Source organism: Hippocampus zosterae, chromosome 12, assembly GCF_025434085.1.
Source record: "Hippocampus zosterae strain Florida chromosome 12, ASM2543408v3, whole genome shotgun sequence".
Lineage (NCBI taxonomy): Eukaryota > Metazoa > Chordata > Actinopteri > Syngnathiformes > Syngnathidae > Hippocampus > Hippocampus zosterae.
The window spans coordinates 3,663,031-3,688,504 of record NC_067462.1 but is presented as its reverse complement, the minus strand read 5'-3'; the positions used below and the strand labels follow the sequence as shown (position 1 = coordinate 3,688,504).

The 25,474-nt window shown below is 48.6% G+C and overlaps 1 protein-coding gene across 1 annotated transcript in view; it reads right to left on the bottom strand.

The window, feature by feature from the left end:
* LOC127611881 (unconventional myosin-X-like) overlaps nucleotides 1-25,474 on the bottom strand; it is a 52,150-nt gene that overhangs the window by 1,924 nt on the left and 24,752 nt on the right. The window contains exons 11-39 of the mRNA XM_052082666.1: nucleotides 25,077-25,223; nucleotides 24,477-24,577; nucleotides 24,306-24,372; nucleotides 23,017-23,109; nucleotides 22,097-22,165; nucleotides 20,253-20,335; nucleotides 20,076-20,184; nucleotides 18,447-18,527; nucleotides 16,963-17,087; nucleotides 16,104-16,218; nucleotides 13,284-13,390; nucleotides 10,111-10,443; nucleotides 9,707-9,740; nucleotides 7,598-8,353; nucleotides 6,469-6,592; nucleotides 6,016-6,259; nucleotides 5,836-5,931; nucleotides 5,039-5,132; nucleotides 4,707-4,762; nucleotides 4,194-4,336; nucleotides 3,923-4,117; nucleotides 3,565-3,722; nucleotides 3,202-3,325; nucleotides 2,763-3,060; nucleotides 2,297-2,504; nucleotides 2,066-2,202; nucleotides 1,817-1,940; nucleotides 575-1,030; nucleotides 74-265 (exon numbers count right to left, since the gene is read on the bottom strand). Coding sequence (XP_051938626.1) covers nucleotides 74-265; nucleotides 575-1,030; nucleotides 1,817-1,940; nucleotides 2,066-2,202; nucleotides 2,297-2,504; nucleotides 2,763-3,060; nucleotides 3,202-3,325; nucleotides 3,565-3,722; nucleotides 3,923-4,117; nucleotides 4,194-4,336; nucleotides 4,707-4,762; nucleotides 5,039-5,132; nucleotides 5,836-5,931; nucleotides 6,016-6,259; nucleotides 6,469-6,592; nucleotides 7,598-8,353; nucleotides 9,707-9,740; nucleotides 10,111-10,443; nucleotides 13,284-13,390; nucleotides 16,104-16,218; nucleotides 16,963-17,087; nucleotides 18,447-18,527; nucleotides 20,076-20,184; nucleotides 20,253-20,335; nucleotides 22,097-22,165; nucleotides 23,017-23,109; nucleotides 24,306-24,372; nucleotides 24,477-24,577; nucleotides 25,077-25,223 — 4,869 coding nt within the window. The remainder of the gene's footprint in view (nucleotides 1-73; nucleotides 266-574; nucleotides 1,031-1,816; nucleotides 1,941-2,065; nucleotides 2,203-2,296; nucleotides 2,505-2,762; nucleotides 3,061-3,201; nucleotides 3,326-3,564; nucleotides 3,723-3,922; nucleotides 4,118-4,193; nucleotides 4,337-4,706; nucleotides 4,763-5,038; nucleotides 5,133-5,835; nucleotides 5,932-6,015; nucleotides 6,260-6,468; nucleotides 6,593-7,597; nucleotides 8,354-9,706; nucleotides 9,741-10,110; nucleotides 10,444-13,283; nucleotides 13,391-16,103; nucleotides 16,219-16,962; nucleotides 17,088-18,446; nucleotides 18,528-20,075; nucleotides 20,185-20,252; nucleotides 20,336-22,096; nucleotides 22,166-23,016; nucleotides 23,110-24,305; nucleotides 24,373-24,476; nucleotides 24,578-25,076; nucleotides 25,224-25,474) is intronic.

Below are 25,474 nucleotides of genomic sequence, written 5' to 3'. Positions count from 1 at the left end.
ACGAAATCCACACGGTCATGGCGACCCCATCGATTCCGCTCGTGGGTACTCGTGGTCGGTACGCGCGAGTTACCTGCGGCGTCTCAAAGAACATTTCCCTCTCATCCACGGTGATCTTGTACGTGCAGGGTTGCGGAGCGCCGAAGAATATGATGTGCTCGTAAGGGAAGGTCTCCAGGGGCTTGGGCTCTCCTCGCTTGTACACCGACACGTTTTCAGCACTCACGCTCAACCAAAGATCGTGCGGGAAGCCTCCCTCTTTGCACTGCGCGCACACAAATATGAGATGCACCGCGACCAATCATTCGCATGAGTGTCGCTATCAAGAATTCGACAGTTTGTGCGTCGCGATTCATTCACTGCAGCTCCTTCTGCAGTATGCATCTTAGCCACCAGGGGGCAGTGTGTATCACAGTCATGCAAACGGACAAAGACGAGTTTCACAACTACTCTTAAGTCACTCAAGAAGCTTTTTTTTTTTTCTCTCTTCTCTTCTCTCCACGTCGCGACACTTTGCATAGTGTGTTTGCGTTGAGGTGGCGCAAAGATCTTTTGCATCGAACGGCGCACTTACCTCCACGTCAAAGAGCGTGGATCCATATCCGGTCCATTCCTTGATGATGGTCATGTACTTGAGCATGGCTTGGTGCTGGAGAAGACCTTGCAGACGGCACCACTTCTCCACGATGCTCGCCCTGGTGGCCGACGTCTCCTCCTTGATCCACATCTCCAGCATCTGCTCCTCCTCCATGCGTTGCTTCTTCAGGGAGCCCGTCTTCAAGCCCCGCCGCAGGGTCCCGTCCAGGAAGCTGGTCCTGCGCCGCTCCAGAGTCTGACCGGACCCTGAGGCCGCGCTCACCTTGGTGTACTGCAAGATGCGAGCGCGCAGGCGGCCCACGGGGTAGACGCTCTCCAGGTTCCACGCCGCTCGGGTTTTGTTGCCGTGGAGGAACTGCAAGCGCAAAGCGGCCAGGTGCTGCAAAGTCTCCTCGCGGGCCGGGAAGTGTCCTCTGGTTAAGCTCTCGTGGGCCTAAAAAGGGACACCCAAGAGGGGAAGGCATGTGGTGTAAAATGTAAACACAATCAGAATGCAACGATTTGTAAATCCTCCACCTATATTCAGCTGAATACCATCAAAAGACGAGGGCGCAATATCCCTCATTTCCCCCCCCCAAACAATTTGAAACGTGGACTCGCCAGACCACAGAACACTTTTCCACTTTGCGTCAGTCAATTTCCTTTCCATCAAACACTACCGTATTTTCCGCACTAAAATCCGATGCACCTTGTGTATGATCATTACGGTAATATTTTGACCCTCAAAATGGTTCCTTGCCCGAGACGTGCCGACAACGCAGAGTTCAAACTTAAGGCGATCGGGTTACGCCGTTGAACACGGAAGTAGAGCAGCGGCAAGAGAGTTCAACGTTAACGAGTCAACGTTCTCACTTGCTGTTGGCGAAGCCAACTGTGTCGCTGCTTTATTCAACACGTTTTACGGACATCTGATCATTCTGTTTACATTTCTTTTAGACGAAGCTCCATCTAGTGGATGCATTGAAGATTGCATCCTATAATGTGGTGTGTCCACTATATGAAAAAAAAAAATAGGCCATTCGTTGAAGGTGCGTCTCATAATCCAGTGCGCCTTTTAGAGTGGAAAATACGGTACGACACCAATGCCTTCCGTCGCCCTGCTTCTGCGTACTTACAGTCACCGTACACGATTTCACAGTTCCGACATTCCTCCGAGGGGAAACCCTCAATACAAACTGTTAAAGTGACAACAAAAACGTTTGACAGCCGTGAAACTGACCTGCTCAAACATGAAGGCAAACTCCACTCCCTCCTTTGGCATGCTCTCCACATCCAGGAAGCAGTAGAGTTTGAAGTAGAGCTTCCACGGGCCGTGGTTCTCGCCTTCTTCGCTGCCAGCAAGTCTAGTGATAATGTGTAAAAAAATAAAATAAAATAAAATAATGGACATCATGGAACACCCCGTTTCAAAGTCCTTCATCATTTTTAGCATGGCGGGCTAGTGGTTAGCACGTGGTTAGCATCTCACCTTTCAAATTTCGCCAGCACGTCCGCCACCAGCACCCTGCTCTCCACAGCTCTGTCAATCGTGTTGTTGTGCTCAAAGAGAGCAAACATGTTCCTGCTGTCCTCCATGGCCAATCCTCTGATCAGCTTCTCCACCACCTTAAGCCACGACACGCCACAAAAAAAGTCACGAGTACGTAGGCATTTGGGGAGTTCTTCGCTGATTTCAATCTGGAAAACGTCTCCGCCACACCTCTCCGGCCGTGGTGTGCGAGTTAATGGAGATCTTGCAGGAGCCTCCCCCGTGACAGTAGACCGTGGTGGTCATTTCCTGGCGAGTGAGCAGTGCGATGATTTCCTCTTGGGAGGGAACAAACTCTCTGGTCTTGGTCTTCTTCAGAGATTCGCTGATGAAATGCGCAAACATTTCGATCTCGGTCCCCGGGAACAACTCCTTTATGCTACAATCACACACACACACAGATGGAGGATAATTGTGTTTTCTAAAAATGCAACTGAGAGCATCTGAATTTGATTTGGTTTGAATGAGAATGACTTGAAATGGCGGCAGTGGCGTGCATTGATTGCCATTGAAGATGAACGAAATTGTTGCACCACCGGTGTTGTTCTCTCTGGTTCACATTTTCCCATGTTGCTGCTGTCCTTGTTTTTGCCACCTTAAAGGCCCCCCCCCCCCACGTGCAAGTGTGTGTTCGCACCGTTTGAGGTGAAACTTGAGGTAGCGCAGGATGCCGCGGCTGGGCAGGAAGGTGCAGCTCATGCAGGTGAGGAGGTGCCAGTGGGCTCGGTTGGAGGCGCTGTTGGGGTGCGGGACGTGATTGCTCTGTTTGATCAACTGACAGTAGACCTCGTCTCGGAGAGGCCTCAGGTCCTGGCACGTCTGCAGGATCCCCTGCACGATGGGCACGGGGTCCGAAACCGCCTCCATCTCTTGCAGGGAGTTGAAGATCTTCACGGCTTCATCTTGCAGGCTGCTGTAACCCTTTTCCTTTTGCACTGCAAGAGACAGACGGAGGGGGGAAGATTCGTCATCTGGCATCGATTTCAAGCGTTGGAAATGGATTTCGGTGGAAACGGATCAGTGGACGTGTCGTTCATATGACAAAACGGGCCCCAATCGAAGAGTCGACGACTCACGGTGGTTGCTGACATCACCGTAAGGCAAAGGTAGGAGCGGCGAGTGCAACGGATGCTGAGTGTATCTCAGGATGGGGTTCCTCCAGTACGTCTGCTCCACCGCCTCCACGTTCAAGCTGCTCTCCTAAGAAAGAGGAAAAGAGCGGCTCGGTGCTCCAACTCAGAACTGTACACGCACACACACACACAGACGTCACCGCAGTGCATCGTAGGCAAACGAGAATGTTTTCACAACACGCGCGGTAAGTACCTCACTTTATTACACACCGTGCCGTGCCAGAGACTCGCATGACTGAAAAGAGTTTTTTTGTTGTTGTGTGTGTTGTTTTTTTTTCCAAACATGTTAAGCACCAAAAGGCCTACCTTGATGTCCCGAATGAGTTGCTGCGTGGGCGTTTCGATGGGAACTTTGCTGTCAATGGCTCCCTGTATGGCGTTTGCCCACCGCATGGCTTCGTTGAGCATTTTGGTGTACAGGCGGTAAGAGTGTTTGCGTCCGTGGATGATGATGTTCCAATAACCTGCCATAGGGGCCAACAGACATTTTTATTTTTTTTTTGAATGGAGTTGCTAGTGGGATTTTCAAAAAGGGATACACAAAAGCTTTGCTAAGTGCGGTTCAGTTGTATTTCACTTTTTTGGGGGGGGCGGGGCGGAGGGGAACAGTTTGCTTCTAAATTTTTGTCCAATTTTTACTTTCTTTTTTTTTTAATTTACTAACCAGTGTCCTTGAAGACCTTTTCATCCGGCTGGACCACAGAACACAGACTATTGAGGACCAGCGTTCCCAATTTTGAAGCACTTCGCTCAGATGACTTGTAGTAGTCCAGGGAGTTGGTGGTGAGGACGAACCAACGCTTCTTCAACTTTAGAGACGTGCTTTTCACCCCTGACTTCATCTCTTTATGCAGCCAGCCTACGGGGAGAAAAAAAAAACAATATGATATTAGTGACATGTTATTCCTGTTGATATTTTCAGTTCTGCATCTTACCTCTGACTAGAAATTCTTGTCCGTCCCCTCTGGAGTCGCCCTTGGATTTCTGCAGCAGGCCGATCCAGTGGTGCATCTCCTCGGGTGTGTCCGTGTTGCAGTGGATCACCCGGTTAGCGGTGATGATCACAAATGAGTTTGGCCTAAAAAACAAAAAAAATTTTAAAAACAGCAAAATGTCCATTATTTCCGCAAGCAGTTTTCAGTGGACCCCCACAAACGCGCCAGGCGAAAAGGGAAAAATATGCAGCATGCAAAAAAAAAAAGATTTCTTCAAATTTAAAATGAACTGAATACCAGCCAATTCTAGCCCAAATCTGAAAAGACGTTTAAAACCGTCTTTGGGAGTGAATGGGTTATAGGCCGTCCCCCAATAAATATCTCATCCCTGTGCTTACTTCTTTCTATAGTTGAGGATGTAATGTCGGTGGCCACAATATGAGGAACTACCGGAACATTCTATTATTGTATCTGTACTACACCGATTTGAATTTGTTTGTTGAATTTGCTTACCTGTCAGGGTTGTCTGACGCACAAACGGAATCAATCAAGCCCACATCCAGCGTGCCCTGGACGGACAGAGAATGGTGAAGACAACTTGGCTCGGTCAGGAAAATATATCAACTTTGTGAATGCAATTTAGATTCAATAAAAAAAAAAAAATTAAAAAAATCAAGTCCCTGGCAACAAACAAGGCTTTCATGACAATACAATGCAAACGACTCTGAAAGTCGACATCTTATTTCATCCATGCTGGATGACGGGTCGCTCAGAAGCGGGGCTCGAGTTGGGGGCCCAGTCTGGGGAGGGAGTGGCCAAGGTGGCGGCTTGAGGAGACCACTAACCACGGCATTCTTTGGGTTGGCCTGTTCGTGGTGCATCTCCATGAGCTGCTCCGGACTGGCGCTGTGGACCCGACTCAGCACGCTGAACCAACCGCTAGACGGGAACCACAGGGAGGGCAGGAAAGCCAACCGGGGTGGGGGGAGGGAGAAACATCAGTCCAGTTAATTGGAAAATGATACGGCATGACGTTCCTTTGGCAACCGCAAGGGAGGAGTCGAGTTCCATATTTTTACAAAGACAGTGAGACTGCATTTATACTGCGGTGAGAGGAAATAATGATGTACAAACACTTACTGTACTAAAGCCCGTTTTTTTTAGGGGGGGGGGGACTGAACTTGGGCATTTATTTCTCTATTTTTACTTTTACTCACTATTTGGATCTAGCTGATATGGATTTTTTTTTAGGCCGATGGCAAGTCTCATATTTGGTCAATTAAAATCCGGATAAGCGATGAATCGTCAGGAAAAAAAAAACTTTTTGGTGGGTCCCTTAATGCTGATAAATGTAACCGTATGGTTTACAGGCAGAATGTTGAATTGTTTTACAATACTTTGACATTTAGTATTTGTTTAACTCTACAAGAGAGAAAATCGTCCAAAAAAATTGGTTAATTTTAAGAGAGGGTGGTTTGGTGGAGTTTGAAAGTCATTATTTTTGTCCTGCGTTGAAATGTGTTTGTATGTTTTGTAACCTGTTAATGTGTTTAAAAAAAAAAAATCACATTTTTTTTGTTGTTGCAGATTTTAAGACATTTTTTTTGCCGATTTTAAGAGAGTGAATATCAGCCGGGCATACCTGGCATCTTCTGGAGACTCGGCATAGATGTGATACGTCCTCTCTTCAGTGACAATGTTGAGCGCATTTTCCTTCTCGTGATTGTCCACAATCTCCCTGTCGGGGGAACCAGAGTTTAAACAAGCATCAAGCTCTGCAAGCCCCTCCCCGCCAGAAAAAATCTCATGACGATAGACTGACTTGGCTGTGCGCACGTCAATGGTCCCTTTGAGCTTCTCCTCGCTGTCGTTTTCAAAGTACGTGAGCTTGTTGTGGCGCAAGACGAACCAGCGCATCTTCCAGTTTCGCCGCGACAACGTGGACATCCCGCCGCCTTTCTTGTAAAGCCAGCCCGACTTGACCGAGTCCTGCTTGGCGCGGAACCACATGAAGGTCTCGTCTTTGAGCACGCACCAGCGGCGGCGCCACGGGATCATGAGCCCGCCTGGAAATTGGAAGATGGCGTGGTTAGCCCGGGCGACCGTTACCTTATTTGCTCACTATTCCGTAGTCGCAAACACGTCTCAATCTTTTTATCGTACTTAAAGATTAATTTAGTCTTTTTTTTTAGGTGGTACATCTTCAACTTAAAGGCTCTCGAGTCTTTCCAAACGCTTCTGATGTGGCGTTTGGGGATTTGATAACACAACTAACTCTTCATGTAGAGGTAGCCGTGGAAGTAGGGTGGCCCGGCGCCGTTCAGGAGATGCAGCCTGCCGTTGGAAACTTCCTCGTCCGTGTCCACGTAGCCGTCGTTGTCCTCGTCGCTGTCGATGAACTGAAAAAAAAAAAAAAAAGACGGCAGATGGCTTTAGAACTGGTTGGCGTGCACGGGCAGGGGAAACCGCGAACAGAGTTGCGCACACCTGCGAGGGATGTGCCAAAAAGAACTTGTCCCCCCCCCCCCCCCCTCCCAAAAAGCTCTCCTCCCTTTGCCGCGTTTAGATTTGAAGGCATAAGAGAAACTTCTACGCTGTGTCTCATCAACTGTGGCACGCCATTTTGCCCCTCGACATTAACGCGAAGCACATTTGATGACATCATCGCCTTAATACAGATGTTGTTATTCGTGATTCTGCACGTAATTAAACCCCCCCACCCGCCCCGAAAATGATTTAAAGTTGCCGGCAGATGCCACGCAGAGCACTCCTTTTTCCCTTCGACTTCATAGAGCTCCTAGCGTCACTTCAACATCGTTCGTTGGCACCAGGCTGCCACTAGATGGCAGCAGAGCAGGAGTAGCACATCGTATCGCTTCTTCGTATCGGCAATTTCATACGGTTGTCGCTGCGTCTTTTGTTGGCGTGGCTCAACCCCTCTCTCGTCTTTTTTCGATCTAGCTCCCTCCGCCCTACTTAGTGTCTCCATCTCAACCAGATCAAGTGAGACAGACGGTCGCCCCGCAGAGCCTGGCTTCTGTTACGCTTTGCTTGCCAAGCGCTTGTTCGCGTGAGGTTCGGTAGGTTTTATCCGACCGATGACGTGCGCTTGCCTTCATCCTTTTTTTTTTTTTTTAAAGCGGCTCATATATGATGTCACGAACGGTTGCCGGTATGTTAAAAAACATGTACTACAGGAAGCGCTCCGCGGCGGAAAAACTTTGCGTTTGCATTTTGCATCATCGGTTAGCATTAAGCTAGCAAACGTTCAAAAGAAGGCGCTTGTTTTGAAGAGGCGACGCGTCCTTTTCTTTGTATGTTTTCAGGTTGAAGCCTCTCCTTTTGAAGAATTTGCTCACCGACCGCCGCTCGCTGCGAACTGAGCCGAGTTACGTTGTTCTCACCGAGTCCGAGCTGCCTTTATAGGAATCCAGGCTGTTGTGGGTGCAGGACGACTTGCGCAGTAGCTCCTCATCGGTGACGTGGCCGTCGTTGATGCTCGCGCCCGAGCTCCCGCGAGCCTCCTCAAACTCCTCACGGTCGTAGTCCGACTCTGCGTCGGGCAAGTTGGAACGGGACGCCTCCTCGCTGCGGGGCTCCGAGGGCGAAGCCTGGTCGTCGCTCATCCCGGGAGGGGCGGAGCCGGGAATTTGGGAGTCCGGGATACGATCGATTCGGCCGGAAGAAGCCGAGGGAGGGCTGACCGAGAGTCCCTCTGAAAAAGCTAGCGGAGGAGGGGGCAGGCTTTGGAACACGTCCTTGTCCAGGGGAAGCGGAGCTGGCGCAGGTAAGTCGGGAAGAGGAATGCACTCCTCCTCGGCGTGGAAACCCTCGTCGACCTCCTCCTCGGCCAGAGGGGCGGTGGATTCGGTGGGGTCGTGGAGGTTCTCCTCGCTGGACAGCGACGGCTCCAAAGCGCCAAAATCCAAAAGCTCCAGGAACTCGGTGGCCACACGGGAGGCTTCCTTTTCCAGTCGATAGATCTCAGCCTCTCGCATCCGGCGGTGGTCCTCGCGGGAGATCTCTCCCAAAAGAGACACGCCGTCCTCCTGCTGCCTCTGCAGCCGTTCGATTTCTCTCTCCAGACGCAGAATCTCCTCCATCTGACGGCTCTCTTCGTCGGCGGCGTGGCCGTACGACGCCGTCTGATGAGACGGCGCCTCCTGGAGGACAGACAAGACGATGGATGACATCCACATCGATGAGCTTCACGTTTCGACAGCGGTACCTTCGATTTTCGTGCGTGATCCGTGCCAGAAAGTTTGACCAAAACCCAATCGTGCCGAATCCAAAGGCTTATTTCACATTGGAAATAAAGCCAAACGGGTTAATTCGTTCCAGACGCACAAAATGATGATGGAATTGTCGTATTGTGTCAAAAGGCTTCTTGTGAACAACTCAAGGCAACGGTGGTCAGAACATCCTTTCTGAAGTCAGGCCTTCAAAATAAAAGCCTCACACCATAACGGCAGTTTTGACACATGTTCTTCCCCCTCATTTGCCCGTCACTCTTGAAACCGTTGCGCGCTTGTTGATCGTTGAAACCGATTCTACACCGCATGCTTTTAATTTCGAGGTCCGACGTCTTTCTTGGTGATTCTGCCGGCGGCGGTGTGTAAACGGTGTGCGCGGTACGCGGCTAACGCTCTGTCGAGACCGAGGTCAGCTGTATTTAACTTTAAGGCATAAACAGCCAAGTGAAGACGATTGGAGTATAAATATGCTCGGCTGACGGATGAGCGGAAACGCTTGGAACGCTAGCCTGACCCGGTACTACCAATAGTACCCGGTAGTGCCTGCTTTTGTCCATGGAAGAACATAAAACAGTAAGCAGAGACGCGTATCAAGGTCACCGCACAACACACGCATATGCTTTTCAAATTGCAATTTCCCTTCTTGTGAAGTACAAAACGGCCCGGATGACGAATGCCGTCAGCGTTTCCCAACCTTGATTGCGCCAAGTCACATATTTTACCCGAGGGGGGAAAAAAAACAAAAAACCTCATGTCACGAAAGGATGGCGTGCGGCGGTGGTAATCGAGAATTTTGTTGTTGTGTCTGTCACTACATATCGTACTGGCAAGGAGAGATGAAAACAAATACGGGATTTGTCGCCAGGAAATATTTCTTACACTAATTAAGTGAAATTGGATAATGACATGCGGTTGGGATTCACTGCTCGATGCGATTCATTATAGAATTCTGCAACTAAATTATTATTATTATTATTTTTTTTTTTGCTGGCTTGCACAAGCAGCCACATGAATCAGCAGAACTTGCTCAAGAAGGTCACGCTGGCACGGCTTCTTGCTGCTCGGAAGAATTTTGTTAGCGTTAAATAAATCATGTGTGCCGGTTTGGAAAAAAAAGGTTAGGTTTTTTTTTTGTGTAGATTGGTTTGTTTCTGGCTTTTTTTTTTCAACACGGCGCCATCTGTTGGACCGCTGCCCCCACTTGCACTTCATTCGAAAAATACAAGACCGCACTGAATGAGAATGTTTTCATGTTCTCACCTTCTGGCAAGCACCGTTCAGCAGCAGCGAGTTCCTGAAAGAAAGGTCAAACAAGTGAGTTACACGCTGACGCATAAAGGGAAATTTTGAATTTTGGTTTCCGGACATCCGCGAAAAAAGGAAGCGAAGGTAGTTTGTGAGACATCACGTCAGGATCACATTTTGTTGTTGCACCCGATTGTGAGTTCGAGGCATTTTGAGTGTCTGCCAATCGGATCCGACAGCGCCAATTTGAATTGCCGTTAGCCCGTCTATGGCGTTTTTGATGTTTCACTGTTCGTTTTTTGTTTTGCGTCAGCCGCGACTGCGCCAGTCTTGCGTTGATGTCAGTCAAACGATGCCATGCGACCATCTCTCATTTCTTCACGCGCTTCTCGTCTCCAACGTAAACATGGCTCAATGACCTTTTGACCTCCCCGTTTGCGGCCTTTTTCCGCTCCTCCTCTTCCACCTTCATGAGCTCCTCCTCGGCTTTCCTCTCCAGCTCCTCGTCCAGCAGCCTCCTCCTCCTCCTCTCCTCCTCCATCTTCCTCTCGGCTTCCTCCTCTAAGCGCCTCCTCCTCTCCTCCTCCTCCTCCCTGAGCTGCCGACAGAGGGATCGGGCCAGCTGGCCGCGGTGGTGCTTTTGCAGGACGACGGAGGCCGAGCGCAAGCGCAGGAAGCTGCGCCTCCAGAAGTGAGCGCGGTAGTTCTTCTGAATGGTGACGGCGCTGGCCAGGGCCCTCTTGTACTGCTTCCTGAGGGGGGCGGGGAAACACATTGGATGACACACTTTGTAGCTTTCGCTCGACCCCGTCGATCGCTAAAGCCTTCTATCGGTCTCGCTCTTTCTATCCATCCATCCGTAGCTATGCCCGTCTATCTTGTTTCTCAATCGTCCGTGACTCTGTCACTCTTTCGCTGCTCTGATGCTCCTTCTCTCTATCCATTGCTCCGTCCGTCCCTCGCTCCGGCTCCCTATCTATCAATCTATTGTCGTCTTTCCAGACGAGGGCAAAACGCGGCCGTCAACATGGCTGGCGTGTCACCGCAAGCATGCGCGCGACGCCGCAGGCCTCGCACCCGCTGGCATCCCGGGTTTAAATAAACAGGACTCGCAGCGCTGCGTGTTTACAGTCTGATGAGCATGCGGTTGTGTGGGCTGCGGTGTTTAGCCCTGTGACTAAGCCCAGTCGCGCGCACGCTAGTGCGAACGCGCGCGACCATAAACATGTCAAGGCCCACACACAATGCGCTGACCCTTTCACCCCCCCCCCCACCCCCCGAGTTTGGCCCCCGTCCTCGCCGTAATCACGCCATTGGCCTGTGACTCATCCCGAGACGGAGATACTGTTACATATAATAACACAAAGGCTGCACTTGTGGCTTCGGCGAGCGTTTTCGGTCCGCTCCGTCTTTTAAGTCAGCTCCGGAGGGAAGACGATTAAAAAAAAAAAAAAAAAAAAACGCTGTCATGCACCTCGTGTTGTCGAATTGACAGAATCATTTTCAGACGTTGAAAGCGCTAATCCAGCTAGCTCGCGAATCCCACACTCCAAAAGTGCATTTTTGCTTTAGATTGCGCATGCGCTTTAGAGCGCCTCATCGCCGGCTGTGAGTGCACGCGCATCACACCGAGAGAAAGGCGGAAAAACGAGCCGGCGGCTTTTAGAGCAAAGAGCCTCGTCGTCGCATTGAGAAGCCTCACGCCGAATATTCCGGGCGGCATCGGTTTGAAGCCGATGAGTTTTCACACATCTCAAACATGTCGTCATGAGTCGGCAGAAGACAAATGTCAGACCGAGTAGCATCCATTTTTTTTTTCAACGTGTTCACTGGACACGCCCACAGCCTCGGAGAGCAAAAATAACGGCTTGATTTTTCACAAATTTGAAGCCTCTTTTTTTAAGACGGTAGGTACTTCTGCAATTGGAATTATTCAAAAACTGGTTGTGGGACAACTATCTAGTCTGGGGTGCGTCAAAGTTACAAATGACATTTCTGTTCACCTGGCAGGGACTTGACGTAGGATTTTTTAAAAAAGCTCTTGTGGAGTGAAATTTTGAGAGCACCGCTGTCAAACTCAAGGCCACATAGCTTTACAAGGGCCCGCTGATGCAAATAAAGCGTCAAAGTGGTGTTTCTTCATAAATGTACTATTTTTAGTTTTTTGGGGGGGGGGAGATTCTGTACTGAAATTGCACATTTTCGTACATTTTTTTTTTCAACATATCTCCCTTCTCAAATTTCGAGTGAGTCTCAATCAGAAGTGAGCATGATGACTTGAGGTACTAGTGCGCTCATTTTCACCTCACTTGTGAGTTTGTCTTACTAGTCATTGGCCATCACCCCTGATCCCTTCCACCACCCCCATCCCCCATTTCTGCTTTCCACTATTAAAATTTCTGAACAGTACGAGGACAACTTTGGCATAGAGAAACCGAAGTGTCGGCATTTGTGCACAACAAGTAAAGTGCTAGATGTTACCTGGTAGGATTTTACTGATGTGGCAAAACCACGAGTGGGCCTTTTTGTGCTACTAGTAGGGTCGAGCGGGCTACTAGTGCGTGACACGTGCCTACTAGGTTGGGCTAAGAAGTGTTACTAGTGCAGCACAGTAGTTGAAGAGTAAAGTTGAAGTGCATACTGGGAGGTGATAAGTAGCAATAGTAGTGGATTAAAGGTTTTTCCTTTCTGAATTCGGATTGTAATTTCCCCATTGCGGGACAAATAAAGGATATCTTAATCTTAAATAAATGTGAGTCGCAGGAAACAGTTATTGGAAATTCGTCTGAGTTGTTCTCTTGGCACGCTGAATTTAAAGCCGCTTGAGCGTCTTTCAATATCACACGAGTGCGCTGAATCGTCTTCTGTGTGAAGACGTGGAGCAGTGCAAGGGTCTTAATGTGGGCGCGACGATTAATCGCCTAATTCATGACCACATTAAGTCATCGTTTTGAGACAGCGTTTAATTTGAAATCATCCAAATCGGCGGAATTGCAGCCCCCCCCCCTGGCCCCCCACAACAGCAAAAATTCCCCCCAATTCTGTCACCCTCCACAGAGGGAATATTCTGTGTTGAATCAAAATCAAACGTTTGCAAACATCTGCTTTTACTTTGTACTTTGCAAAAACAACTCTTTTTTTTTAAATGTTATTCTCTTTTATTCTTTTTTTTTCATCCGACTCATGGATTGATTGACAAAGCAACTAACGGATGAATCACTTCCGAGAATAACGATACATTGCAGCCCTAAACTGACCGTCTATCCATGTCACAATGCTACGCTTCAACAGCTTGTGTGCGTGTGCGCAGATTGAAATGCTGAATCTGCTGCCTCGGTCGGTTCCGGGCGCTCGCGTTCACATGATTGCCATTTATTAAGCGCATGGAGACAAGTGCGTTCATTGTCGCGTGATTCAATTAAAAGTCCTGCTCCAAACTTTTTTTTTTTGGGGCATCATCATCCCCCAGTAACCAGCGCATGCACAAACATGCCCGAAGGCATGCATGTAACCCGTTACCCCCCCCCCCCCACCCCCACCGCCACCTTCCCTTTCCACAAAACAAACCCTGACAACTGTCACTGCCACTCACCTTGCCACATAGCTGAGGATGTGGGCGCGGATCACCATGCCAGCCTTGTGCCGCACCTCCTCCCTCTCCTTCTCCAGCCTTTGCTCCAGGGCCTCCTTCAGGAACACCTGCAGGAACGAGCAAACCGTGGAAGCGAAAGCCGAGCCGGGGGTCGAGCGGGGTGGGGGGGTTTCAGTGGGCTCCTGGCCGCCCTCCTCCCTCCAGAGCTTGGGGCAAAAGTGGCACTGCGGAGCTGCTGCGTCTGACGGCGCTCTCTCTGCCGCGCAGCTTCATTGTGTTGCGCTTCCTGAGCGTTTCCCTGCGACTGGCGTGCACAGGCGGCGAGGGAAAAAGGGGAAGGGAGGGATGGAGGCAGGGAAGAGATGAAAGGAGAGAGGGAGGGGGGGGAGCATGGTGGCGGGTGTCCAGAAAAAAAAAAGGCAAGCCACACCCCTGCTTGCTCTCGGGGAGGAAGGAATAAGAGTTTGGTTAACCCTTTACAAGCTCACGGGGACTTCCTCACGCCCCTCCCCCGAACTCCTTCCGGAGACGCTATTTGTTAGCCCGTCAATGGGGTTTCCCTTTATGTGTTAGCATGAAGGTAGCAAGCACACTTTAACAAAGTTATCAGGTTGCTCTGAATGCGCAATGTGTCATTCTCTCCTTTGATGGTTCGTTTGACAATCAACCTCAAGCGGGCGTGGCGGTGGACAGCTCGAAGCCTCTTTTTGCTCACTTATCTGCCCAAACTGCTCCTGCCAAAGTCTCTTTGAAGTAGCGCCTTGTCCATGACTTGAACGCCGTTGTTGGCAATCGGTTTGGGTGGACACGAAATTGAGCCTCCCGCTGTTTAGGATGTCACAGGGCTGGGTTTCAACTTGTCCCTCGCGTTTGTGTCCCAGATGTGGCACCAATCAAAAAAAAAACCCACAGCTGCAGTCCCACACCGGAGGGGGGAGGGGGGACGCTTCCACTCCGTCCACAGCACCGTTTTCTCCCGCCCCCACCTTTGCTCAAGACACCGCACTCATCACCGCACTGAGCCCCCCCCCCCCAAATTCAGCTCTCACACTTCCTCCGCGAACACAATCAGCAAGCGTATAATCACACATGGATTGTTCCCCCCTCCAAAGGAAACACGGCCCGCTCTCTCGGCCCTTCTTCCCACAAACCACACGACATTCCCGCTATCTCAAAACATGACCGCGTCATCTAGCCAAAGTTCAAAACCGGTTGGATGCGTAAAAACGAGATCCCCGGTGAGACACGACGACTCCGTGTGCTTCATTTTCACCGTCGCGTCTACACGGGCGATGTAGCGCCATGAAGAAAAGATAGCGAAAAAAATAACGTGGAGGATTCGCAGCACATGATATTTGTCGCTAGCGGGGGGGGGTTTTTTTGCCCTTCACAATCCAACGTGCTATTAAAAAGTTAATCATTCATTGAGAAAGCCGCGAAAACCAGGTCCTCCGAAGGAAGAGTTAATGATTGAAACCGAGAGCCGGGAGAGAAAGACCGCCGCGCCAAAAAAGGTGTCTCCTGAGAGCCTCGTCGCTTCCAAAAGCGGCCAGTTTAATCATTATTCGGTGAGCGAGCGTCGGGAGGTGAACAATTGAGGCCGCCTCGGGATTACCCGCTTTCGGCGGCTGGCGCTGAGTCGCACGATGCGCTTAGAGTGAAATCTGGGGGAGGAAGCCATCCAAAGCGTGCGGTTGTCAACAAGGGAGCAGAACATCTGACCGCAACCTGCCAGGAAATTCTTTGGGACGTGAGTCACGGCGAGGGGCGTCCAAACTGCGACACACATGAACAGCCTGGGAACCTTGAGAGGGGAAAACTAATACTCGATTTGGCAGCAGAAAACTATTTGGACACAGTAAACACTTGGGCCAAATTCCCAGTGGCGGTTCTGGGGGGGGGGGCAACGGGGGCCAGTGCCCCTGTAGCACTGATTCTGGCACCCCCTGTGCCCCCCCCTCCGAGCGTAGATTACGCAATCGCGCCGAGTCGCCAACGCGAAAGGTGGAACCAAAGTGCGTGATTTAACATTCTAGTAGGACCCTTTAGTGCGCTGCACCACTTAAAAATGAGCGGGAAAATGAGAAGCAGTCCACAGAGAAGGAAATTACCATGACGTGCGTGTGTGTGTAACTTTTTTAGTATCCCTTTTTATTTTAATTTTTTAACAGATCAATATATAAGACATTGCCTTTTAAAATTTGGATAATTATATGCATGTAAAACATCTAGCTTCAGTGTATTTGTAATTTTTGTCCCCGGCAGGCTGGTACCATATCATCCCCTAGCTTGAATATTCTCAACAGATGGACACGGCGTATTATTACGCTTTCAGACATTTTAGCCCTCCTAATACTGTTTTTTTTCCTCATCACTGTAATGTTATGACTACAATTTCAAAGTTTGAAGAAATGAAAAGTCAAATAAGATTTCGAATCTGTCTTTTTAGCCCTGGGTTGAATGTGCCCCCCCCCACCCCCCATCAAAACCCCTGGCCCCTCAGTGAAATTGATCCAGAACCACCCCTGCAAATTCCGCTACAGCAAACAGAGAATTTGGCAAGAGAAGCACGATAGTTTGCCACTGAAAATACTATTTAGCAAGGAATACGCACCCAAAAAAAGTGTCTCAAGTACCACAAACGCCACATTTTGACAAGGAAAAAAGAGTTTTTCAAAACTTGACCGTCACACAATTTTAAGCGGCGTCATTTCCCAAACAAGACATGTGAAAAATATCAACGGTGTCACTGATTCGTCAACTTCACATTTCAGTCGATTATTTAAAAAAAAAATACTGTATATTTGGCGGCCTTTTTACCTTTGTCTTTCCAAGCTGCCATTCTTTCTTCGTGTTGTCATGACATGCCAGAAGCTCTGCGCAATTCTGCTTTTCGTCTTCCATCTGGATTTTGCTTTTCAGGATCGTCTTGTATCTACGAGGAGGTTCAACAGAGGACACGCAGCTACATGACATGCAAGTCAAATTGATTTGGATATGCCCTTAATCACCAAAGCAGGGGTGTCCAAACGTGGGTCATACAGAAAAACAGAAGGATGTTGGAAATTCTTTCACTTTCGTTTATCACACACTCTGAAATCAATCAAGCAGCTTATTGCTTATCATTTGTAGTTATTTGGGCAAAACCGCGACGAAATTTACAACAGTTTTCATAACTTTCTTTTGAATGGGATAAGGCTAATTTTGGGGTGGCCTTCGCCCTGTGTCCCACCGGACTAGATCCACCCCTGCACTGAACAGCAACCAAATCCCACCTGCATATGAACAAGAGCACGCTGTCGCAAGCTAACCATTTTTTTAATTCGAAAAGTGAACCGTCTTCATTCGCCACAGTGCTCTGACGAGAAATTGTGCTCGAACTTCAGTCGTAAATAATTTCTCTGTATCTCTATGATATGAACAGATTCATTCGTTGAAGTGGGCGTGTCAAATGTTATTTTCGGTATAAGCGAGCGGGCTGCTGAAAAATGGCCGCCGTAGCGTGGACACCACTGCTTTGAAGAGTCTTAAAGGGCTTCACGGACCCACGGTTGAAACAAACAAACAAAAAAAGAATTGGTGACATCCCCCCCCCCCCCCCCCCCGTAGAAAACAACAATGGAGGTTGACGTCTTTTGTTATTTTTTTTTCATTCAAACAGAGCAAAAAACAAACGGACCTGTTGTAGAAATCCTTAAAGGAGCGACGAACTGGGAATCCCGCCTTGCGGATCTTCACCGTTTCCAGCATTCCCGAGTATTTCAACTGGTTCAGAACGACGTCTGGATCAAACTGGTTGGCTTTCTGTCGAGAGCAACACAACACACAGCGGCGGTGGGAGTCAGTCGCGCAAGTCGAGGAGTCGTGATCTGAAAGTCGCAAGCGAAACTGGAAAAACATTTTTTTTTTTAAATCATCACAAGTCATTACTTGGGTCAAGCGAGTCAATCTTGCTAAGATATTAGCAGACTCAATATCGATGAGCATTGCCCACATAAGGGAGACGGGCAAGCTGCAGTGTATCCCCGCTGAGAAGCGAGATGCACCCTGGATCAGTTGCGAGCCAATTGCGGTTGTTTTATGCCCACAAAAACACCCCCCAGCTAATCTATTTGATACCTCAATAAGTTTGTCGAGCGGTGCCTGAGACGTCCGCACGAAGGCCCATTGTCACCCAGAGAGCACGCGGTGCCCGATAAGCCCCCCGCCCCCAAATAGAGCCCAGGCATTCCGCAAAGGTGTCAATCTAATTGCGTGCGCATGTTACTATGCAGGGAAGCCCTTTCATGCTCGCATGTGTTCATGCTCGTAATGAAACGCACACATCCACGCACGAAGGCCGGGCCAGCGCCTCCTCTGCGCTCGCAGCCCTGAGCTCTTTAGCCAGGGGGGGGGGCGGTGGGATTTAGGCCCACTCAAAGAGGCGCTGGCAGGAAAACAAGCCGGGCCTCTCGCCGACTTTTCTCCCAGCGAGGGAGGATGAATATAAATTGTGCGCGTGTGTCGGGATGCGTGTAATCATATGAGAAGATGGTAATCCTGCAAATCTGTCAGATGAACGCAGGCATGTCTCCTTTCCATTGACAGGGCGACGTGAGCAAAATGTTTCCGTGCTCGAGAGGAACAGAAAATCTGGCTCGGTATATTTTATCGGGCAGCACGGTTGTGTGGCGATCGGCATCACGGGGTTCGATATTTGAATCCGGATTGGGCCATTCCAAAAAAAACGGCTCGGGAGTCAATGTCGCTGCACCAGCAAAACTGCAACCTAAAAGAAGTTGTTTTTGGAAGGGGAGAAACGCAGGGCGAATACATAAACCACTCGCCGGCTCGGCCCGCCGCTGTGGTTTCGTTTTGGCATTCCACTGATGCAGCCGGATCAGCCGAGCGCTGGAGTGACCTTTGACCCCCCCTGTAAAAGGGCTGGAGTAGTTGGAATGCGCTGGTACGCAGCCCAGGAGCACAAAGGGAGTCTTTGGATCGGGCCGGAGGGGAACGGCCCGTGATTATTAGGATTGAAAATATAGACCCCCCCCTAAAATTAATAAATAACCTGGCTGTTTTTTTAATACAATACTGTTATGACTTAGTGGTCAGGTTTACGGCTACGCTGAACTCGAAGCGATGACAAGAATGAGAAGCACTTGAACTGATCGGACCTACCTTAGCCATGTTCGGCTTGATGCAGCGCACAAAGAAAGGGTTGGACGCACTTAGCGTGGCCATGAGGGAATGGAGAGATTCCTGAAAAAAAAAACAGAAAGTGCCAACATTTTCCATGACCTCAATTCATCCGCAACATGAATTCATGCTCTCCACCCAACATTTCAACTCAACATTTGAATGTTGAGAATGTTCAAAGACCGTTTAGCGATTCATTCATTCATTCATTCATTCATTCATCTTCCGTACCGCTTGATCCTCACTAGGGTCGCGGGGGGAGCCCATCCCAGCCGTCTCCGGGCAGTAGGCGGGGGACACCCTGAATCGGTTGCCAGCCAATCGCAGGGCACACAGAGACGAACAACCAACCACGCTCACACTCACACCTAGGGACAAGTGTTAGAGTGTTCAATCAGCCTGCCACGCATGTTTTTGGAACGTGGGAAGAAACCGGAGCACCCGGAGAAAACCCGCGCAGGCCCGGGGAGAACATGCAAACTCCACACAGGGAGGCCGGAGCTGGAATCGAACTCGGTACCTCTGCACTGTGAAGCCGACGTGCTAACCACTGGACTACCGGGCCGCCCCCGTTTAGCGATTTGAAACAAAATGAAAAGAAGTTAGTTGAGGAGTTTCATTTCGACATAAGTAGAGCTTTGCCAACATCTGCCATCATTTATCGGCAATTAAAAATCTTTTTAGGGTCAAAGTAGATCAAATTATATTATGTGTATTAGAGAGACAGAGAGAGAACCTACAAGTTCAATACAAGTGAACCTTACAAGACGACTGAATGAGACAAGCTGCAATCATCGTTTAGTTGTCAGAGAGCGTTGGGAGATCCGAGTGGAATATTTCCGACTTTCTATTCGAGCCGAACGCATCGCGCATACGTTCACACAATTGGGGGACCTTTGGACTGTGTCGGGTCGGCTCTCCTCCCCGCCTCAGACAGGCTGTCTCCATCGAGGCCTGGCCTGGCTGAGCTGAGCGTGATTGGCCCCTGGTTGGCCCCGCTCTGCCCAGCCATCAACACTAATCCCCCTGGCTTCAGAAACTGTGGCCTGGGCAGCCGGCCAAGCCCCCCCCCTCTCTCACCCCCACCCTACCGTTCCCCCTTCTCTCCGCACTGCAGTTAGGCCAAAGTAACTGGACTGCGAGCACACCCCAGCCCCCGTTCCCGCTCCACTCGAAAGCACGTACAGCTATCCTCCCTGATATTTTGGCTGCTCAGATACACAGACGGCATTCTGCGAGACGTCTATCTGCCCGTCTCGTGCGCGACACTGGGGGTGGGATATGACCCTCACGTGCAGAGGACAATGAGCCGGTCTGTGTCGTTTTCCTTCACGCCGTTTTCTATTCACTGGCATAACAATTCTCCACTGTGAGAGCGAAATAATTCACCGTATAGATTTACCGTATTTTCAGTGTAACGCTTACAAATACACCGTTTCTGTTATATATTCAAATGCATATCCCCGCTCCTAGGCATCTATTATTATGTACGTCAACAGTTTTCATGACAGACTCAAAATGCGATGCAGACATTTTTTTTTTAATCCACCCGTCATCCATCGCTCGCACAAGCCACTGACGGCACCTATCGATCCATCGACGCATACGCACCCTGAACTGAGAGCTGACGGTGGGCTTGCGTCGGGCGGTTCCCATCTTCATGGTCTCTTCTCCGTTCCTGCTGCCCACGCGCTCAAAGAGGTCATAGATGAAGTCGAGCCTGAGGACGCACAGTTTGTGGTTCCTGATGCGGAATGTGCGAATGGATTGGCGACCAAAGGTGTTTACCTGCTGTCTTTGAGAATGAACAAAATGTCGTCTCTGAAGGTGTCCCTGTTCTTCTCCAGGATGCCGCGTGCATCGTAAAGCACCTAGCACAGAAACATTATTATACGTTATGATACGTGTTTTATCAGCCGCTTGGGGTTTTTTTTGGGGGGGGGGTTTGCATTTCTAGTCGGTTATACCTTTATGATCCAGCGCAAGTATGTGCAGATGTCACTAATAAAGTAACAGTACAGTGTATATGGTGCAAGCTTGTGAATTCCTGATTCAGCCACATTGTCTACAAAGACACACAAAGGGGAGCGGCCAGTGTGTGTGTGTGTTAATGCAGTCACATGTTGAGTTTAGTCGGGCCTTAGCAACGCAGCATTCCACTGCTGCGAGCTCTCGGAACCACAGTCATGTATCAAGATGAAAATAAAGATGATTATTTCAACACACAATCTAAACCGTACGCATACTGTACGTTCACAAAAATACACTTGAGAACGAGAACTTGGCGTGCATGTGTGTGTGTGTGTGTGTGCGTGCGCGTGGGAGCGGCGCAAACAAATGACAAGTCTACAATCCCTCCTTTCGCCAGCCTGGCTCGAGGGGAAGCCATGAGACCCATGCCGATGCTCCGTCATTCAGAATTCACAGAGGACTCCTCTGTGTGTGTGTGTGTGTGTGTGTGTGTGTGTGTCCGGGTGCGTGTCTTTGAGGTTCAATCAATTTAATTACACACAATTGTCAATTACACACAGATTGACAACAAAATCCGGCAAGTAGGCAGATGATTTGATAGCTAGCAAGCTAGCTAGCCAGACAGATCTAAATCAATAAAGTACATAATGAAAAAAACAAACAAACTAATCACATTAAATAAAGCTTGTTTTCTTTTCTAGTTGTAAGAGTATGTGGTGAGAAATATCATCTAATTATGCCAAATGGCTATTTTTATGTTTGTTTGCGAAATGGACAATTATCAATACACCTGAGGATTAAATGACGAGTTATAATTTGCCCAATATATCCAGGATATAAAATATATGTTGATATGCATAATATTGTAGGATTCACTCTATCCGAGTCTTTTGATTTGTGTAAAAATTCCACCTCGGGGTAAGGCAGAAGGCAAATAATTCAATTAGATGGGGGGGTGGGGGGGGGGATGCAGTCATTTCCTCAAGTGACAAGACAGCGATCTACAAACACAAACAGCCCAGAGTGGAACACAGAACGGCTGGAAAGGGGTGGAGGGAAGGGGCTATCCTCAGTGGATAAAGTCATTAGCATAAGCATCCGTGCGAGACTTGAGACTGTGCTACCTCGCTGGCGCACACACCGAGGTGCTTCGCAGGGCCGCGACACCACAGTGTCTTCTCGCTTGTGTCATACTTGGCCCTTATCTGTGCAATAAAGATGGAAAAATTCGGCGAGCTGAAATAACACCTCGCGCTTGCTAGCTTCACGTTACAGTTAGCTTTGTTGTGCTAATATTGTCAATCCATTAGCTTATGTGTTTTAGCTAGCTGGGTGCATGTAGTGCAATAATTCCCCACGCTGTATCTACTTTGGTAGCGCAGACTCCAAATTCCCCCCCCCCCCTTCCTTAACCATTTCCCCCTCACGTAACAAAGTTGTGCATTCAAGGAATAGAAAATGACTTAAATCAATTAAGGTAATGAACTCATTTCATTCGGCGCACTGATCTGATCTGTTCCTACAAGTGCATTGCTTCCTCTTCAAGACAAAAAAAAAAATAAAAAAATGTTATCAGCGGCTAGTTGATGTCACACTCTAAACGTCATTGTGGTGTTTTTAAAAAACAACTGTGAGGGCATGTGTGTGCGTGGGTCGGTTACCTCTCCAGCGTAGTGCTTGATGCCAAACTGATGGTCGGTCACTCGGGGCTTCACGTAATATGGGTTTGCCTGACAAGAGAATAAATTAAAAAAAAAAAAAAAAAAAGCGAGAGAGAGAGTTCTGTAATATGAAGTGAGTTTTACGATGGAAAAAAAATGTCCCCCATTCAAACAGTGCTGGAGAAATGACATCATAAAATAAATGTTCAATAAATATTCCAGTTACAATTTGTCGATGAGCATAAACAGTTGTAAGAAAAGGTCGACACTGCATTGTTCAAGGTTTTTGTGACATGGAAAAAAGAAAGGAAGATAAATCAGTTGCAAAACTTTTTCCTCCATGAATGTGACCGAGAGCACAACACCGCAAAATACGAAAGCTACGCATTTCCCAGGCTTTTTTTTTTTAAATGTGCTGCAATTAAATTTCACGCAGTTGAAGAAAAGATTCACAGCATAACATTCTTCGGACTGCTTGTTTAGTTTGAAACGTAAACACCAAGCCTGATCAATTACAGAGTTGAAACATTTGATACAGGGCGGGAGGGAGTGGGGGGGTGTGAATCAAATTGAATCAGATTTATTTCTGTATGTAAAAGAGCCATAGATTAGCCACTTCTTATTTTGTGGCTCTACCTGTTCCGTTTTTTTTTTTTTTTTTTTTTTTTTTGCGCGCAATGCTCATCAAACTCAGAGAAAGGCTGCTCACATTTCGGCATTGTTGCTTTCGCATGCGAGAGTGAGATGAACAAGCTCTCATGCGGCTCTCATGCACCGCATTGGCGATTTTACACTCCCGAGGTCCCCCCCCCCCCAGGTCATTTTACGTACTTGCTGTTGCGCATTTGTTCGCGTCTGCTAAAGCGTGAAAGATATGGAGGTCTGTGTGTGTGTGTGTACGTGCTCGCACGCCGACTCACGGCGTGTCGGCTGTGCAGTTTCTCCAGGAGGGTGTAGTCGGTGCCTTTGGGGAAACGGCTCTCCTCGTTGATAAGAGCCAACATGCCCAGTTTCTAAAAGACAAGTACAGAAGAGAAGGTGAAAGGCACGCTGCCGTCTGTGTACAGGGCGTCACCATGCCAACCGCGACAAACATCAGCCTTCCTTACGACAACACACGCATGTTGCCCACCCACATGTGAGCCACCTAGAGCGAGGGGGAGCGGGGGGTAACTTCATTTTTGATACGCATTCGTTAACACAAATAGAGAAAAGGCTTAGCTTTCAGGTGAAGACTGATCGAAATCCCTTTCGTGTGATCGAACCCTTTTGGACCCTTAAAAGGCATCCGTTTCAAAAACAGTCGCGATGCATCCGCAGGAAGAAAAAAAAATTCTGTTACGGTTGTTACATTTCGAGTCCACGAGGTACATGCGACAATTTACAACTGCACTTAAACTTGTGCTACGAGTACGACAGACACAAACTAAAACCGGAAATGTTTCTCTTTAAAATACGACAGAAACATGTTTAATTAATGAACTCCGCAATGGCCGAGTTCCGTATATTCCGCACTATAAGGCGCAGCTAAAAGCATTCAATTTTCTCAAAAGCCGACAGTGCACCTAACCCGACGCGCCTGATTTCTTGGTCGTAGCATTTTAAACGTTCTGTAAAGCGTTTTGTTCCAGCTGTAGCCGGCTGCGAAAGCTCCATTTAAAATAAAGCTGAATTGTATTGTATTCCCTTTAAATTTCCGACTGCAGATAAACGCAATGGCTGGCCTACCGAAAGGATTCGATCCTCTATTACCTGCCTACATTTTTGGTTTCGAATGATATTACACCGGGGCGGCCCGGTAGTCCAGTGGTTAGCACGTCGGCTTCACAGTGCAGAGGTACCGGGTTCGATTCCAGCTCCGGCCTCCCTGTGTGGAGTTTGCATGTTCTCCCCGGGCCTGCGTGGGTTTTCTCCGGGTGCTCCGGTTTCCTCCCACATTCCAAAAACATGCGTGGCAGGCTGATTGAACACTCTAAATTGTCCCTAGGTGTGAGTGTGAGCGTGGATGGTTGTTCGTCTATGTGTGCCCTGCGATTGGCTGGCAACCGATTCAGGGTGTCCCCCGCCTACTGCCCGAAGACGGCTGGGATGGGCTCCAGCACCCCCCGCGACCCTAGTGAGGATCAAGCGGCTCGGAAGATGAATGAATGAATGAATGAATGAATGAATGATATTACACCCAGGTCGTTAAGGTCAAAAGGTCAAATACCTTCTCGATGAGATCCAGACACTCGGCGTTGTCCATCCAGTCAATGGCCTCCCACTGGATGCCCTCCCTGCAAGGGCAAAGGGGCACAATGAGCATCACTGAGCAGTAGTTCCACTCTTGCCAAAGAAAACAAACTGCTCGTGACGGTGGAGGGAATTCGAGTCAGGTGACCTGTTGTATTCCAGCTGCTCCAGCGAGAAGATGTGCTTGTTGAAATACTCCTGCAGCTTCTCGTTGGCGTAGTTGATGTTGAACTGCTCAAAGCGGTTGACCTGCGTGGTGGAAGAAGGGCGGGGCTGCGCTTGAATATCGAGGAATAGTATGGGAAAACTTATGACAATAAAATTGAGGGGGAAAAAATGAGATAAACTTGTGAGAATAAATGTTTTTTTTTAACCGTCATGCAGTGATATCATAAAATTTAACATGGGATTTTTTTTTTATTTAATCGGAACAGAAATGACATTCCATATAAACCAACACATTTTTTCTTGCGATATCTTTTGACGTCACACTAATTGTTAATTTTCTAAATGCACATTACTTGTTCCTCATATTCTATTGTAACATTTTTCATATCAGAAACAAATTTGTCATACATCAACAAGACTTTTCGTGTATGCAACCCAGAAAACTGCTGGGTGACGTATAATATCCGTACTTTTTGGACTTCCTCAATCCTCATCTTGTGATTTTTTCACCCCTCCCCTCCTATGTCAGTGCGGCCCTAACCACCCCCCCCCCCCACCCTCCCCACTTTGCATTGATCACCTCAAAATTCTCAAATCCAAAGATGTCCAGGATGCCGATGCACTTGAAGTTATCTTTGCCCTTAATCTTTTGGTTGATCTTCAAAATGATCCAAGAGAAACACTGCGAATACAGCGCCATGGCCACCGAGTCCCGGGAGTCCACGGCCTGTGGCAAAAAAAAAGCATGACGCAACGTAAGGTGAGCGCCGGGTTACCTCGGGTTACCCGAGGTGAGGCGAGGTTGGCCGTTCGGCTGAAGCTTTGTTGTGTGTTGCGCTCGCTGCGCGGGCATTATTGTCTGTTTTCACAACAGGCCGCGGTGTTTAGTACCTCCATTTCCACAGTGAGAGTACACGTTGTTAAAGCGTGAAAAAACACAAATTAAAAAAAAATTAAATGCTGACTCACTGCCGACTT